The 18,457-nt window shown below is 44.0% G+C and overlaps 1 protein-coding gene across 1 annotated transcript in view; it reads left to right on the plus strand.

Moving 5' to 3' along the window:
• PACS1 (phosphofurin acidic cluster sorting protein 1) overlaps window positions 1-18,457 on the plus strand; it is a 550,726-nt gene that overhangs the window by 516,258 nt on the left and 16,011 nt on the right. The window contains exon 23 of the mRNA XM_082271176.1: window positions 4,000-4,119. Coding sequence (XP_082127302.1) covers window positions 4,000-4,119 — 120 coding nt within the window. The remainder of the gene's footprint in view (window positions 1-3,999; window positions 4,120-18,457) is intronic.

Below are 18,457 nucleotides of genomic sequence, written 5' to 3' on the forward strand. Positions count from 1 at the left end.
ACAGCTTTGCTGTTGAATACCAGGTGCTGAAGGATAGAGGTTTATCTGAGTCTGTTATTCCAACGCTGTTAAAAAGCTAGGAAATCTAGGACTTCTAGGATGATCTACCATCGTATGTGGAAGACGTACATCGCATGGTGTGAGTCTCTTGGGGTTCATCCTCGCTCTTTCGGTAGCTCGAATCTTAAACTTCTTTTAATGGGGGGTTGAGCAGAAACTGGCCTTGAGTACTACCAAGGGCCAGGTGTCGGCCTTGGTGGTCTTCTTTCAACGGACCTTGGCCGCACACTGGTGCATACTTTTCCTCAGGGAGTTCGGCAGCTCTTCCAGTGCAGTCTGCTTTGCCGCCTTGGGACCTTTGAGAATCTTCAGGAGATTCCCCTGCTTGCGCTGTCTCAGAAGGTGGCCTTTTCAGTGGCTATCACTTCTGCATGCAGGGTATCTGAATTGGCGGCGTTATCCTGTCATTCACCTTACTTGGTGGCTCACAGAGTTAAGGTGGTTCTTGGCCCGTGTCCGTCGATCCTTCCTTCCAAAGGTTGTCTCTGGTTTTCATTTGCATGAAGACATTATGTTGCCTTCCCTGTGCCCCCGGCCAAAACATCTTGCATGCCTTGGATGTGGTCTGGGCAATTAGAGTGTTCCTGGCAGCAATGGAGTATTTTAGGAAGTCCTAATCACTATTTGTGCTCACAAATGGGCCTCGGAGAGTGTTGTCCGCTTCCACTGCGACCATTTCCAGATGGATCAGTCAGAAGGTGATTCAGGCCTATTCCATCAAGGGTCGGGTTCCTCCTTTCCCTGTCAAGGCACACTGTACTCGGGCGATCAGTGCCTCCTGGGCCTTCCATCATCAGGCGTCAGTGGCGCAGGTTTGCAAGGCTGCCACCTGGTCATTCTATAAAGTGGATGTGTTGGCATCTGCAGGTTTTGCAGGCTGCTGTAAAAGGACCTGGTTTGAGGGTGTATTGTTTTTTTTCAGGTGGGCTCCTGTTGTTTTGGTTGTTACATGGTTGGCTATGGTTTAGCCTTGGGAATTTTTTTTTTTCGCTGTTCCCACCCTTCATGTTTAACATGAAGAAAATCAGGAGCTGTGGGACGAAAGAGAAAATGGGATTTTTGAATTACCCTAAAATCCATTTCTCTCATGTTCATTAACAGACACAGCACCCACCCCTCTGTGGAGATGTAATTCTTCTGACACTGCTTGTAACAAAACTGAGTACCTATAGCAAAGAGAGGGAGTATACCCCCCTGGGACTGCCCATAGGCGTAGCCAGACTTTTTTTTCTGCCTAGTGTCATACTCCTGTAGGGGGCAGTATAACCCAATGGTTAACCACTTGCCGACCGCCGCACGACTATCTACGTCGGCGGTCAGCCCCTCACAGGCAAACTAACGTAGGGCTACGTTGCTTGCTTGTGAGGGTCTAGGGAGCGAGCGCGCGCCCCCGGGGGCGCGCTCCCGCTCCCGCGTGGTCACGGACCCCCCCCCGCGCGTGTGACCAGCGGACCCGATGTCCGCCGGTCACTCGGCGATCGGCGGGGGAGAGGGAGAATGTCAGGCAGCTTGTGTAAACAAACTGCCTGTCATTCTCCTCGCTGCAAAGACACTGATAAAACGGATCTGGTATGTAGATCCGTTGATCAGTGTCCTTACAGCTAGAGCCACAGCCAATCACAGTAGAAACCACGCCCCTAGGGACACACACAGCCCCTCCCTTCCAAATAAAGTTAACCCCTTCACTACCAGTGTATTTTTACAGTAACAGTGCATATGTATAGCACTGATTACTGTAGAAATGTCACTGGTAACCCCAAAAGTGTCAAAAATGTCAGTCAAGGGTCCGATCTGTCCGCCGCAATGTCGCAGTACCGCAAAAAAAATCGCAGATCGCCGCCATTACGCGTTAAAAAAAAAAACAACAAAAATGACAAAAATCTTTCCCTTTGTTAGTAAACGCGATAACTTTTGCGCAAACCAATCAAAATACGCTTTTTGCGATTTTTTTTACCAAACATAGGTAGCATAAAACAAATTGGCCGAAAATTTTTAAAAATTTTGATTTTTACATTTTTTTTGGGGGGAATTTCATATAAAAAAATGTGAAAAATATTGCTATTTTTGCAAAATTGACGCTCTTTTTTTGTTTATAGCGCGTGATCAAAAAATCGCACAGGTGATCAAATACCACCAAAAGAAAGCTCTGTTTGTGGGAAAAAAAGGACGTCAAATTCGTTTAGGTACAGCGTCGCACGACCGCGCAATTGTGCGTTAAATTCACGCAGTGCCGAATCGCAAAATACCCCCTGGTCGGAATGGGGGTAAAATCTTCCGGGGCTTAAGTGGTTAAGAAGATCAGGAGCTGTGTCCCTCAATAAACATCAGAGAAAAATGAATTTTACAGAAAGTCAAAAATCCCACTTTTTCCAAAAAAAAATTGCGTTCTTAGGACCGCTGCGCAAATACGGTGTGACATAAATTTTTGCAACGATCTCCATTTTATTTTCTAGGGTCTTTGCTAAAAAAAAAATGTATATAATGTTTGGGGGTTCTAAGTAATTTTCTAGCAAAAAATACTGATTTTAATTTGTAAACAACAAGTGTCAGAAATAGGCCTGATCCTTAGAAGGTTAATGTGACCTATAAACTGTACAACTCTGTTGAACAACAAACTGAAATCTTTTAAGTGGAGGGGAGTAAAAATAAAAAATGAAAATAATATGGTTGCATAAGTGTGCACACTCCTAAACTAATACTTTGTTTAAGCACCTTTTGATTAGAAAAAAAATCAAGAATTGTTTGTTAATTGAGTTTTTTAATTTTTAATTGAGTTGTACAGTTATAAGTCACATTAAGCGCCAGCTCACACTACTCCGACTTGAGACGCGACTTGTGTGCCCTCAAGTCGCTCCAAGTCTCTTGTCATTACAAATTCAATGTAAATGAATGAGACCGGTCTTAAATGCACTACTGAAGTCACTCCGACTTTAGAAAAGGTTCCTGTACTACTTTCAAGCGACCTCTATCTGACTTGTGCACATAGAGTTCAATGGGAGTTGCCTCAAAGTGGGATCCTTATCTATTTTCAAGCGACTGTTATCAGACTTTCCAGGAAGAAGAAAAAGATTAGCCAGGCATTCCCCACAGAAAAAGTCGCATATTATTTAAGTCTCTTGCAAGTCTCTGCTAAAAAGTTGTTCCTTCATGGGGCGACTTTCTGGTCGTGGTAGTGTGAACCGGCTCTAAAGGTCGAAAAAGTTCTAAAATAATGGATCTTTGTCTCATTTTTTTACATCACAGAAACCTGACATTTTAGCGAGTGTGTAGACTTTTTATATTCGCTGTATTTACTCAGCGTAACATCTTTCACATTATACACAAAAATTGGGGTAACTATTGTGTTTTCTTTTTTTTATTAAAGTGTATTTTTTCCAAAAAAATTATATATATATATATATATATATATATATATAGAAGTAAACCTAGACAACAGTTGAATCCCTTTATACAGTATCCAGCAGGAGCAGCATTTACAAATGAGGAGCACCGGTATGGTACTATTTCTGGGTATCAAATTGCATAGGGAATTTTTTGTAACCTGTTGGTTAACTTAGACTTTCACTTTAACTGAAAAATGGGCTTCCAATATGGTTTGATGTAGGGGCATTCCCACTATATATGGAGCAGCTTACCTTGCTGAGCTTATCCTCTCAGTTCTTCGCAGTTATCAGGAAAATTGCGGGAATATATATATATATATATATATATATATATATATATATATATATATATATATATATATATTTAATACTAGTTTAGGAAATGAGTGAATATTTGTGGGTAAATCGTGATTTTATGGAATGCTGAAGATTTTTTTTTTTTTTTATAACCTCAATATATTTTGTTAAACATGACAGTCTGTGGCCTGGATCATGTGGAACTATGGAACACATGCCATTGTCAAGTTTTACTGTATTCACTTTTTTTCTATTTTAGTGCCAACAATTTTCCTTAGCAAGAAGCCAAAAGAAAAAGAAACTGATGCCAAAACTCAAATAATTGAAGGAATCACAAGATTAATCTGCTCAGCCCGACAACAGCAAGTCATGCTAAGAGGTAAGACAGAGAAATCTGGATATGTATGGTTGTGTTAAAATAGAATTAGTAAAGCAGATAAATCCCTAGGTGAAGCACAATCACCCCAGAACTGTATAGATCATTCAGGCAGGTTTGGGTTCTCATTAGGAGTGCATTCCTTGTCTTTTGAACCTTTGCACAAGGCACATAGTCTTCTAAAATAATGGTACCCTTAACAAAAATAGTAGGAATTCTTCAGCCACATCAAAATGGATGTAAAAGTCCTCCATCCTAGATAATAAGATTAAGGCAGACTATAAAAAATCAAGTTTATGAAAGTACAGAATTTGATTCGGAAACACTAAAACATTCTAAAGGGTGATAGTTTTGGGACCTCCCCTGCCTGCCTACTAATCCCTCAATTACTTTTTGAGGGACAAGATTGCCCTTTTTAATGCATGACATTATTTTGCTAACTTTATTAGCTGCAGCTTGGCATTGCGTGCAGTTTACAGATCTTCTCTAAATCCCTAAGGTTTTTGGCTGTCGCTTGACAACTCAAAGTTTCAGCTCCCTCCATAAATTTACTAAAGGTTAAGGTCTGGAGACTGGCTAGGCCACTCCATGATCTTAATGTTCTTCTTCTTGAGCCACTCCTTTGTTGCCTTGGCGGGTTTTTTTTTGGGTCATTTTCATGGCGAAAGACCCTTCCATGACCCACAGCGAGTCCCCCTCCTCAAGAAGGCACATGTACAGTCATGCCAGTGAACATCTAAATAATTCAGAGGAGGGTTGGGAGAAAGTGATGTGGTCGGATGAGACCAAAATGAAGGTTGTTGGCAATAACTCGACTGTATCTTACACATCAAGTTCAAAACTGAAGGAACTGTTTAGGTGCCCAAACAGTTCCTTCAGTTTTGAACTTGCTGTGTAAGATGTACTGGCAATTGCTGATGCAAAAATGCTAAAAATAAAAAATAACAAGATTTTTTTTTTGCCCATTGGGGGACCCAGAAATCGTTACATAATCCAGTTCAACTTGTGTTTGTAATTTGTTATTCTCCAACAATTCCCATAGCCCTTTATATTTGGCTTTCTGAGAAAGGAGGGGGGGGGGGTCATCCCCTTTTTTTCTGCTCTAACAGTAAATAACCCTTTCCACAATGTAAGGTTAAACCTCCTTTATTCTAACCTCGAATTGTGGTGGCTGCATGTCCTCTTCACTTTAGAGTAAACCGTTTATTACAGTTAGAAAGTAACACTTAAAAGAAAGTGTACTCCACGCGCTTAGTGTTTAAAAATATTCTGGATAATATAATGTAATATAATTAATAGAGGGGGAGCAGCAGCAGTAGTAAAAAAGGTAATTGTAGAAACAATAGTCCTAATTAGGGCTATCTACAGCGCTTGCCAACAATCAAAGTAGTTAGTGGGTGTTCCAATAAATATCATAAAAGTGAATATCATAAATAAATATCCAAAAACGATTAAATTCATATATCAATGTGTAATAATTATTGTGAAAATGGTGTAGAATTAATAAAAAGTAATAAAAATTATGCAAATATTAAATCAATCAATTATGTGACATGAAAATAAATAATAAGATCAGCAAGTGACAATAAAAAGTCCCAATTGAATTTTCTTCAGTACAAAAAAGTTCTTCCAGGTGAGTTTATAAGTGAAGGTGCTCAGTGATAGATTTTTCTCCAATTTTTTGTGACTTTTAAAGTGCAGGTGCAGGTTCCTTTTTTCAGTGGTATTTTAAAAGATGGGTGACTTACCAGATGTAATGGGTCTCATATATCGTATGATATTAAGACCAATCACGCTTGTAGGCCCTCAGGGCCAAGGTAGGTCCCCTTGTACTGCCTCCTGGATATATGGATTAAGGTAGGTGTATGGAAAAAATATAAATACTCCAATAGTGTGATATGGTTAACGGACTTTATTCCCCATGAATTTGGTATTGCAAATCAGGTAAAATCATATAAGTAAAAGGGTAAAAAAAATTCCTGTGACAACTTGTACAGCAAAGCAGAGTGGCAAGCGGAGGTTTTCTGGCTTGCGTTCCAAATCTCTGTGCGTACATCACGTTGTGAGTTCCACGACTGACGCGTTTCGTCGCTTTCTGGGATGTTTTCAAAGGTGTGGACGCACATATGTTCGGTGTTATTTATACAGCGGATGGTGCCCCAACTCCGCCTATTGATTAGTGAAGCCGGAAGGAGCCGCAAGTGTCCCCACACCTTACTTTGATGCGAGACACAAATAATTTCTTGATAATGGCATATATTTCATGAATAAATGAATTTGATGTGTCAAACCTCCACATACCAGTTACAATATTAATGCAATTACATATATACCAAAACTAAAAACTAAAATTACGATCTTTATACGTGACGCATCAGACGTGACGTGACGTATGCACAGAGATTTGAAACGCAAGCCGGAAAACCTCCGCTCGCCACTCTGCTTTGCTGTACAAGTTGTCACGGGAATTTTTTACCCTTTTACCATGCTTACCTATATGATTTTACCTGATTTGCAATACCCAATTCATGGGGAATAAAGTTTGTTAACCATATCACACTATTGGAGCATTTATATTTTTTCCATACACCTGCCGTATGCTGATACGAGGGATGGTGAGGAGGAAACCTTAATCCACATATCCAGGAGGCAGTAGAGGGGGACCTACCTTGGCCCTGAGGGCCTACAAGCGAGATTGGTCTTAATATCATACGATATATGAGACCCATTACATCTGGTAAGTCGCCCATCTTTTAAAATACCACGGAAAAAAGGAACCTGCACCTGCACTTTAAAAGTCACAAAAAATTTAAGGAAATTCTATCACTGAGCACCTTCACTTATAAACTCATCTGGAAGAACTTTTTTGCACTGAAGAAAATTCAATTGGGACTTTTTATTGTCACTTGCTGATCTTATTAATTATTTTCATGTCACATAATTGATTTAATATTTGCATCATTTTTATTAATTTAATTTGGATCACTTTCTATTAATTCTACACCATTTGCACAATAATTATTGCACATTGATATATGAATTTAATCGTTTTTGGATATTTATTTATGATATTCACTTTTATTATATTTGTATTTTAACACCCACTAACTACTTTGATTGTTAGCAAGCGGTGTAGATAGCCCTAATTGTTAGGACTGTTTTTTCTACAGTTCATTACAGTTATTGGAGTCTCCTTTGATATATTTGTACATTGTTAAAATATCCCCTCTTAAACTACTTTTGTCTAGAGTGAATAACTGCTTTGTAATTTATCCTCATAGCTGAGGTTCTTCATCCACCTTACTGATCAATAGTAGGTGTGCTGTCTCTTTTAACAACAACATATTCAAAAAGTGCTTGAGTGTTTAAATAAATTAATTATCCCAAATTCAATATGACTTCTATATCATTATTAATAGATATCTAAAAATAAAGTGGTCAATAATTCATGTCTCAACATAAACCTAAAAATGGGCAAAGCAATTCATATAAATATTCAGTATTGACCAATTTTTATAAATGTTCATCAGAAGTCCATCATATTAGTGTCAAGAAACAATGCTGAGGGAAATGTTGTGCCTCAAAATGTGTCGCCACAGCCATTCAAGGTGCCAACACTTGTGCTCACTCCTTACCAGAAAAAAATAACCTTCAAACCATAGGAGGTTAGCGCACCATAAGAAAAGAGGGAGCACTCTGTTCTCTAAAGCAGCAACCCAGCTCCTCACCAATGTCTGCCTGGTTCCCCACTAAAAGGCTCTCACTGTGGCTTTGCAAATTCAATACACCGCCAGCCTGGGAAAGTGTCACTTAAAAAAGAAAAATAAATAGATTCCATCGCCCAATATGATCAAAAATTGCAGGATTCAGTATAAATTAAATACTCACAAGGGGTCTCAAAATATCAGACTTTCTCTTTTGTTTATCAACAGACAACAGTGCTCCATAAATCATAACTAGTGGGTTATATTGCCTCCTCCAGGAGTAGGACTAGGCAGGACAAAAAACACCTGGCCACACCCATGCGCCATCCTCAGCTAGTATATAACCCCCCCCCCCTTTGCTCTAGGTTATGAGTCACTGTCTGAGTCAGTGATTCCTACTATGGTCAGTGATTCCTACTATGGTGAAGGCGAGGAAGTCGTCTTCCAGCAAGATATTCCATTGTACGTGGAAAGCGTACATTTCTTGGTGTGAGTCGAATGACGCTCATCCTCGATCCTTTTCTGTGGCTCGGATCTTTATATTTCTTCAACAGGGTGTTGATCAGAAGTTGGCCTTGATTAAGGCCAGGTGTCTGCCCTGGCAATCTTCTTTCAGCGACCCCTAGCCACGCACTCTTTAGTTTGTACCTTCATTCAAGGAGTTTGACATGTTGCTCCACCTGTACGGTCTCTTTTGCCCCCATATGATTTAAATTTAGTACTTTCGGTTCTGAAGAAACCTCCATTTGAGAATATTCGGGAGATTCCCTTGCCTACGTGATCCCAGAAGGTGACATTCTGCGTGGCTATTACCTCGGCCCGCAGGGTATCAGAATTGGTGGCATTATCCTGTCGCAGTCCCTATTTAGTGGTTCATAGGTATAATGTGGTTCTTGGTCCCTGTCCATCATTTCTGCCCAAAGTTGTCTCTGACTTCCATTTGAATGAGGACATTGTGTTGCCTTCCTTGTGTCCCAAGCCGGCTTATCCCAAGGAATTGGCTTTGCATACCTTGGATGTGGTTCGTGCAATTTGGGTGTATCTGGCAGCTACTTTCAGAGCTCAGACTGCTTTTTGTGGTTCTGGACGGACCAAGAAAAGGGCTGGCCTCTTCTTTGGCTCCAGATTAATAAGACAGACAGTGATCCAGGTCTATTCCATTAAAGGTCAGGTTCTACCTTTCCCTGTCATGTCGCATTCTACTCGGGCACTGAGTGCTTCTTGGGCCTTCCGTCATCAGGCCCAATATCGCAAGTTTGCACAGCGGATATTTGGTCATCCATCTATAAGGTAGATACTGTGGCATCTGCGGATGCTTCTTTTGGCCACAAAGTTTTGCAGGCTACAGTTTTAGAGGGGCTGTTCCCTCTTGAGGGGTGTTTTTTTTCTTTAAACATTTTTTTGTCAGACAGGGCCCCTGTGACCTGGTTAAGGCTCTCGTGTCCTGGTTAAGGGCTCTAATGTTTAGCCTTAGGTTATTTTCCCCACCCCTCATTTTCCTTTCGGCACTGCTTTTGGACGTCCCAGTAGTTATGATTTGTGGAGCACTGTGTCCACCAATGAACGAAAGAGAAAATGGGATTTTTGTACTTGTACCGTAAAATCCATTTCTCTGAGTTCGACAGACAAAGCACCCACCCCTCTATGGAGTTCTGATACTCCTAATACTGCTTACCTATAGCAGAGATTGGGTTATATACCAGCTCAGGACAGCTCATGGGCGTAGCCAGGTGTTTTTTGTATTGCCTAGTCCTGGAGGAGGCAATATAACCCACTAGTTATGATTAATGGAGTGCTGTGTCCGTCGATGAACTCAGAGAAATGGATTTTACGGTAAGTACAAAAATTACATTATTCAGTCTCAGGGAGTGTAAGAGGACACAGGGCCACACAATGTGACATGGAGGAGAAGCGGTTTAACCTTATGCTGTGCAGGGTTTATTTTTACTGTCAGGGCAATAGGGATGTGGAACTCTCTTCCACAATTGGTGGTGTCAGCGGGGAGTATTGATATTTTTTTAAAGACTCTTGGACGTGCATCTTAAAGAACACAACATACAGGGATATGCTTTTTGTGAACTGGTGCCTAAAACTGAACTGCATATTCCAGATGAGGTCTTACTTATGATTTGTACAGGGGCAAAATTATATCTTTCTCTCTGGAGTCTGTAACGCTTAATACGCGAAAGGGCTTTGCTCGCTTTGGAAACCGCAGCTTAGCATTGCAGGCTATTATTATGGTTATGATCTACCAAAACACCCAGATCCTTCTCCTCCATTCATTCCCCCTAGTATGTAGGATGTATGCATATTCTTAGCCCCCAAGTGCATAACTTTATATAATAATTAAATAGTACATTGAAGTCGGCTTGTAAGTTGGAGGCATCATGTAAGGATGGTATTTCACTGCATAGCTTGCTGTCATCTGCAAACACTAAATGGTACTTTTAATCCCAGACCCTATATCATTTATAAAGATATTAAAAAGTAAGTCTCAAATAAACCAGTGATAAAAGAAAAAATAGTGCTGCGCTATTATGTAGTTTTAAATGAATAAAAATAAATATAACGTAAAGTGACGAGGTGCTGAATCTTCAACTAGATGGTAAATAAATAGTGAATAAACATTTGAATAAATAAACTTAGCCAAAGTCTTTACTGAATAGGACACAATAATAGATAAACCAAAATAAATAAGATAGAAATAAAAATATGTAATAAAGTGACAAGGTGCTGTACCATCTGGTAATGAAATGGTGAATAGATACTAAAATGTCAGTAATGAAATCAACGCGTGGCCAAGCTCTTCAGTACATAAATCATGCTGTTATCTTACAACTCAGTGAGCAGAGGACCCCTTTCAAGGTTGTCAGTTCTGCCCAGTGTTGCAAGAAAGGGCAACATGCTCACATCTGTCGCAGCTGTTGCTCCATTGTTGTATACATACTAGGCATCGACCAAATATTGGCAATGCCGATATATCGGGGCCAGTATTCACTTTCCCCAATATATCGGAATCGGCCCCTGAGGTTACCAATATTGCAGATATTCCACGAAAGTGCTGTACCGGAATGATGCCTGCAGCTAGAGGCATCACCCCGTACCGGCGTCCATAGCCGACGGTCGGCTGTCTTGTAACGACAACTGATGCGGCTGAGAAGCCACTCGGCTGTCATTACAAGGAGCGGGAGGGGACATCCCTCCCCCTAACCCCGCTTTCCGCGGCTCGCCCGCTTCTCCCGTTCCACCACTGATAACCTTAGACCATTCAGAGTAAGAATCATTAACCACTGCTCTTTGAATTATATCTTTTAGCCAATTTTCTATCCATTTACAAACTGATCTTTCCAGGCCTGTGGACTTTACCTTACACATTAGCCATGTGTGTAGAACTGTGTCAAACACTTTTGCAAAGTCCGAGTATATGACATCCACAGCCACCCCTCTTTCCAAGATTTTACTTACCTCCTCATAAAATGAAATCGGGTTTGTTTGACAACTTCTGTCTTTCACGAATCCATGCTGTCCGTTGCTTAAAATATTTTTTCCAGCAAGAACTCCTCTATGTGGTCTTTTATTAAATTCTCCAGTATCTTCCTGACTATAGAAGGTAAACTAACAGGTCTATAGTTACTTGGTAAAGGCTTTGATCCCTTTTTAAATATAGGCACCACATTGGCCCTACGCAAATCCAGTGGTACTATTTCAGTCCTTAAAAAGTCCCTAAAAATTAGAAACCAAGGCTTTGAAATGACAGCGCTCAATTCTTGTAGGATGCGTGGGTGGATGCCATCTTGTCCAGGTGCTTTATCCACCCTTATTCTTTCTAAATATTTCTGGACTATATCACTTTTGAGCCATTGTGGATCATTTGGGGCTGTGTCAATACCATCCTCATTATGGTCATGAGCTCCCCCAGGCTCCTTTGTTAAATACTTTCTTCAGCTCTGTGTATACAAATTTGCCTTCTCTTTGTCCCCAGTCACCCACTCCTGATTATTTTGTAAAGGGCCTACATGCTCAGACATAACCTTTTTCTCCATCGTTCATTGAGGGACGCAGTTCTCTGATGCATATCAGTAGGTTAATGCTGCCCCCTACAGAAGTAGGGCACTAGGCAGAAAGAATTTCTGGCTACGCCTATGGGCAGTCCCTGGGGGGTATACCCTCTCTCTCCCTGCATAGGATGTCAGTTCTTTGGTCCTGGCATAAAAAGTACTTTTTTTATGTAGAATTTTTTTAGATAGTTTCTTCTCCAGATTTTTTCCTGTGAGGTCTTCCAGCAATTATGCCGGGCTGAGCGATGGGCTGGATCTCTATATCTAGTGGTCACCCCAGTCTGGCCAGCGAGCATGTGCAGACCTTAGCTCCGCGCTGGGTCGGCCGCAACATAGTCCAACTGAACGGGGACTGGCCCCGCGAGGTAAATATCTCGCCAGGATGCACGCGACAGGGTCTAGGCTTATGTCGCAGCGTTCGTATTTGGCCGACAGCCCCCCCACTTCGGTGGCGTGGGGTCTTGTCGGGAGATGGCGCCCGCCTGTGTTTCCTGGTATGGTGAGTAAACATTCCCCCCCCCCCCTTCCCTGGTGGATTTTGGGGTGGACGCGGGCCCCCTCCCTGGGATCGTCGGACCCTCCCATTCCTGGGTTTTCCTCTATCCTGTTATGACCCCCCCCCTCCTCACCAACACGTGGGGGACTGCTTTGGCCTACCTGGGACTGGGACCTCTTTTGCAGGCCGCATGGGGGGTCGGGGCTGGATGGTGTAGATGGGCTGTTGGGGGGTAATCCTGTGGGTCCCAATTCCCGCGCGGGGCCGCCGTTTTGTTGTCGCTTATGTCTGCATCTATGGCGGCGACCATCCTGGTACACCCATTTTCGGCCATTTTGTGGTTGATTTCATGCTGTGAAGGCCGGCGGGTGGGCCTGGAGGCGTTTTTGGTGGAAGGGGCCCCTCTCTTCACCCCGGGCAGTTTCCTGGCTCACTTCCTTTTACTGAGCAGCCGCTGATACGTGCAAACCTTCATGATACAGAGTGCTGCTATCTAGGGACAGTGAGTTTCTGGGGGCATATTCCTCTCTCTCTGCAGGGGTTCCTTAGCGTGTGCCTGACCTCTGGGGGGTGCTGTAGCACTGTGGGGGACTTTTTTTGGCAAAAAAAAACATTTTTTTGTCATTTTTTGCTGGCAGGTTCTATTAGTGCAACATGGATCCCTCAGACCATGTGTCCTGACCTGGCCCCCTCACAGAAGCTGCAGGGCCCTCCGGATCTCAACTGTCCACCAATGCAATTTCAGCGGTCCTGGAAGCTTTTCTGTCCCAGGTGGAGGTGGCCTTTAGAGAACGGGGTGCAAAGAAACTACCCCCTCCTACCCCTGCCTCTTCTGATGTCTCGGATTCTAAGTCGGACTCAGCCACCGCAGACGTGGATCCCCCGGCCAGGGCTGGTACTCCGCGCCATGCCTCCTCTGATAGTGAGAAAGAGATCTCTACCTCTGCTGCTGCGCAGGATAAGGCGCTGGTGGACGCACTGGTTGTTTCTGTGCGTGAAACCCTGAAATTGGAGGATGCAGCTGTCGTCGCTCCTGGGGTGCAAGGTTGCCATCAGCACCCATAATTTTTTTCCTTTCCCCACTTTTTGCTGGCTAAAGAATGGGATCGGCTGAAGTTTTCCCCTGGGGTGTCTAGGCGGTTTACTAGACGCTACCCCTTTGATGAGTCTCTGGTGAAGAAGTGGTCAGTGCCTCCTAAGGTGGATCCCCCAGTCTCCAGGCTTAACAAGGCTACCGTTATTCCGGTGGAAGTTTCTCCGTCCTTTAAGGACCCAGAGGATAGAAAGGCAGAGGCTGTGGCCCACAACATGTAGGCTATGGCGGGAATGCAAAACAATACTACACCGACCAGGATCGATGGATCAGCGCTCACTGCAATCACATAATGGACTGTACATAATGTTATATATGGCACATAGTCATAAAATCCAAAAAAACTGTTCACAGGTGTGCTTCAGTGTGGTGTCCTGGGTTGAAAGATGTGATGGTCTCTGTAGTATATGTGGGGGAGAGCGTTCAATTATGTTGAGGTGCAAGACCGGCTGCTCCTAGAAGAGGTGAGGGATCCCTCCAGACATGCAGAATAAATGAAACAAGGGCGCCAGGTCAGAGTAGTGTTTTAAATTAAAAACCAATTTATTGCAATGCACTTACATTTAAAAGAATCAACATCAGCATTCAGGTGAAAAGCATGGATCCCCAACGATGGGTGCCGAAGGGTGTTTGGAACGCAAGCACCCAGCCACAGGTGTGTTCACAGATCCAGGGATGGAGGATGGGGAGTGGATGGTCCGGAGATCCCAAGGAAAGGGGATTTCGCTGTGCCTCCTCCTCCTCCTGGGGACATCCGCGGCGCACAGCCGCAAGCCGGATGCAGCGTCACAAGACACTGCCGGTTCCTCCACGGAAGCCGGCAGGAGACAGCTGAGACTGTGGAGTGGGCAACGTCGTTTCAGAGGATCAACCTCCTTCGTCAGGCTGGCCCACCCCTCCACTTGAGATGCTTTTATCACGCCACAGGGGAGTGACAGGAGTAGAATATTATCGCTAATTGGTACTACAAGGGAACTGCTATTGAGGGAAGGAAAAGGAGGTGTATGGACTTAAAAACAAGGAAGGATAAGGGACTATAGGCAATATCTAAATGTGAAAATAATAAGGTGCACCTACTAAACAATGGTGTGTGCATATAATAAGGTCACATCAGAGGATCGTGTTTATCTCCATATCTTCGTTGAGTCCTCCGGGCGACAATGAATTCAGGGAGAATATCCAAAAAGTTTCCCTGCGACATAGGGTCTGAAACCGTTCAGCCACCGAGTCGCAGGGAGGGATGGCCTAAATGACCCAAACACGCAAGCCCTCTGTGGACTTGTTTTGATGTAGAAGGAAGTGTCTGGGAACGCTATGTTCATCAGAACCCTTTTCTATGAGTCTCCTGTGGTCCCCAAAACGGGCCAGCACTGTGCGGATAGTGCGGCCCACGTAGAGGAGACCACAGGGGCATGTCAAATCATACACTACAAACTCTGTGGAGCAACTGTGAAATTGTTTGAAAGTGTATTTTTTCCCGGAGGAGTCCAAGAACCATTTTTGTCTGTGCGTGACGTATGGACACATTTTGCACAATATCTTTTTGCACTGGAACATACCTACTAAATTGCAAAAAGAGATCAAATTCTGTGTAGGTGTCTAAGGCACATGAATTTTGTTGGGGGCTATGATGTTTTTGATGCTCCTAGGTTTTCTGTAGATAACCTGGGGGCGCACTGGAAGGACAGGGGCAGTTTTGGGTCTTCCTGAAGTATGCCCCAATGGCGTCTGATAATCTCCATTTCTCTGTGGGCATAATGGTACTGGGTGATGAATCTGACATCCCCATAAACCGTCTGAGTGGAGATGGATTTTTTGTGGTTGCGGGAGGGATTTCTACATTCTTCAAATGCTGCATGGACTAGGGCAGGATCATATATATCCCTTATCAAGAAATCTGGTGGTTAGAATTTGGCCCTGTTCTTCTTCATAATCCTTTTCAAGGGAACATCATAGCCCCCAGCAAAATTCCTGTGCCTAAGACACCTACACAGAATTTGATCTCTTTTTGCAATTTAGTAGGTATGTTTCAGTGCAAAAAGATATTGTGCAAAATGTGTCCATACATCACGCACAGACAAAAATGGTTCTTGGACTCTTCCGGGAAAAAATACCCTTTCAAACAATTTCACAGTTGCTCCACGGAGTTTGTAGTGTATGGTTTGACATGCCCCTGTGGTCTGCTCTATGTGGGCCGCACTATCCGCACAGTGCGGGCCCGTTTTGGGGACCACAGGAGACTCATAGAAAAGGGTTCTGATGAACATAGTGTTCCCAGACACTTCCTTCTACATCACAAGTCCACAGAGGGCTTGCATGTTTGGGTCATTGAGGCCATCCCTCACTGCGACTCGATGGCTGAACGGTTTCAGACCCTACGTCGCAGGGAAACTTTTTGGATATTCACCCTGAATTCATTGTCGCCCGGAGGACTCAACGATGATTTGGAGATTACCACGATCCTCAGATGTGACCTTATTAACTTGCCCTTCCCTCCTTCCTACCTTCCCTCTTCCCTTACTTTTTATTGTTCAAGGCATCACTATATGTGCATAAAGCATATCCGTATCATCGTTATCATATTATATTGATTTTTTACATATTCTTAATAAATTTGTATACAATCTTCCCCCCCTTTAAACCCCCCCCCCTCCCCATTTTTCTCCATTCTGATTTTTCTGCGTTTTTAGTCATTTTAAAATGCGGTTTTTTGTTTGTTTTTTTTCAGATATATATACATTTTTTCCATATGTATGCTTTTATGTGTATATATGTATATACATTTTTAATATGTACTTTGTAATGTTGACCACTTTTTATTTTATTTCATTGGTCTTCATTTAGACATGGCATCTTCCCCCCCCCCTCCTTTTTATACATGCAGGTGCACACACCATTGTTTAGTAGGTGCACCTTATTATTTTCACATTCAGATATTGCCTATAGTCCCTTAGCCTTCCTTGTTTTTAAGCCCATACACCTCCTTTTCCTTCCCTCAATAGCAGTTCCCCAGTAGTACCAATTAGCGATAATATTCTACTCCTGTCACTCCCCTGTGGCGTGATAAAAGCATCTCAAGTGGAGGGGCGGGCCAGCCTGACGAAGGAGGTTGATCCTCTGAAACGACGTTGCGGCCTGCTCTCTCCACAGTCTCAGCTGTCTCCTGCCGGCTTCCGTGGAGGAACCGGCAGTGTCTTGTGACGCTGCATCCGGCTTGCGGCTGTGCGCTGCGGATGTCCCCAGGAGGAGGAGGCACAGCCAGATCCCCTTCCCTCAGGATCTCCGGACCATCCACTCCCCATCCTCCATCCCTGGATCTGTGAACACACCTGTGGCTGGGTGCTTGCGTTCTAACCACCCCTCGGCACCCATCGTTGGGGATCCATGCTTTTCACCTGAATGCTGATGTTGATTCTTTAAAATGTAAGTGCATTGTAATAAATTTGTTTTTAATTTAAACACTACTCTGACCTGGCGCCCTTGTTTCATTTTTTACGCTATGGCGGGGACTGCCAAGGCCTGCTTTTGCTGAGGCCCTTGTCACCCAAACGGTGGCTGAATGCGCGAAGCTGCTACGCCGTGACGTGGAGGACAAGCCTGTCCTTGCCTGCCTTTGGGGAGCTGTTGGACCAGATGGTGCAGGGGCTGCAAACTTGCTTCCCTGTTTTTCGTCTGTCGTTTTCGACGGTGGTTATGAGGCTCGCTTGAGAACGCTTTATGGGGCATTGCAGGACTTACTACAGCAAGGAGTGATTGTGTCTGTTTTGCACGTGGAACACTTTCATGGGTTTTATTCCAACCTGTTCTCGGTGCCCAAGAAGGAGGGCAAGGTGCGTCCGATCCTGGACCTAAAGGCACTGAATGTATTCGTGCGTGCTCAAAAGTTCAAGATAGAAACAATTCGCACGGTGGTGACCTGCCTACATCAGGGGGATTTCCAGGCTTCAATAGACATCAAGGATGCCTACCTTCACATTCCAATCTGTGCCGCTCACCAACATTTTCTCAGTTTTGCCGTGGGGAGGATCACTGTCAGTTTGTACGGTTACCCTTTGGTCTTGCCTCCGCTCCTCGGGTCTTCACAAAGGTGTTGGCCCCAGTCCTGACATTGTTAGGGCAGCGGGGGATATCGGTCCTGGGTTACCTTGATTATCTGATTCTCCGTGCGGAGTCCCCCGAGTTACCGACGTAAAACTTGGGGGTCACCATGAGTACTCTGGAGGGGTTCGGGTGGATCCTGAATCTTAAAAAGTCGTCTCTGACCCCTTCCATGAGACTGGTTTATCTGGGCCTGACTTTGGACTCGTCCTCAGCCAGAGTGTTTCTTCCTTTAGAAAAACTCCAGAAGCTCCAGTCAACGTTCATCTGTTGAACGGCCGTCCCTTCGGACCTGTATGAGAGTACTGGGACTGATGGTGTCCTCCTTCGAGGCAGTCCCATTCGCTCAGTTCCACACGCGAGTTCTTCAAAGGGAAATTCTTCTCAAGTGGGACAAACACCCGAATTCTCTGGACCTTTGGATTCAACTAAGCCACATTGGCTTCGGTACCCGATGCTTCAGTCAGGAACATCCTTTCTCCCTATATACTGGACGATTGTCACCGCGGATGCGAGTCTGTCCGGGTGGGGGGGGTCCTCAATCAGGATTCGACTCAGGTAGTCTGGTTCTCTGGATTGCCGATCAATGTCCTGGAGCTGAGAGCCATCCGGCTTTGCCTGGCGTACTGGACCGAACGTCTGGAGGGTTGTCCAGTGCATATTCAATCGGACAATGCCAGGGCCGTGGCTTATGTCAATCACCAAGAGGGCACCAAGAGTTTCCTTGCAGCCCTGGAAGTGGCAGGCATTCTACGTTAGGCAGAGCACCATGTTCCAGCTCTCTCAGCTGTTCACATTCCGGGAGTGGAAAATTGGCAGACGGATTACCTCAGCCGCCAGGCCTTAGACGCAGGGGAGTGGTCCCTGCATCCGGCGGTGTTTCAGCAGCTGT

This window comes from Pelophylax lessonae, assembly GCF_965119305.1.
Source record: "Pelophylax lessonae genome assembly, chromosome: 10".
NCBI classification, from domain to species: Eukaryota; Metazoa; Chordata; class Amphibia; order Anura; family Ranidae; genus Pelophylax; species Pelophylax lessonae.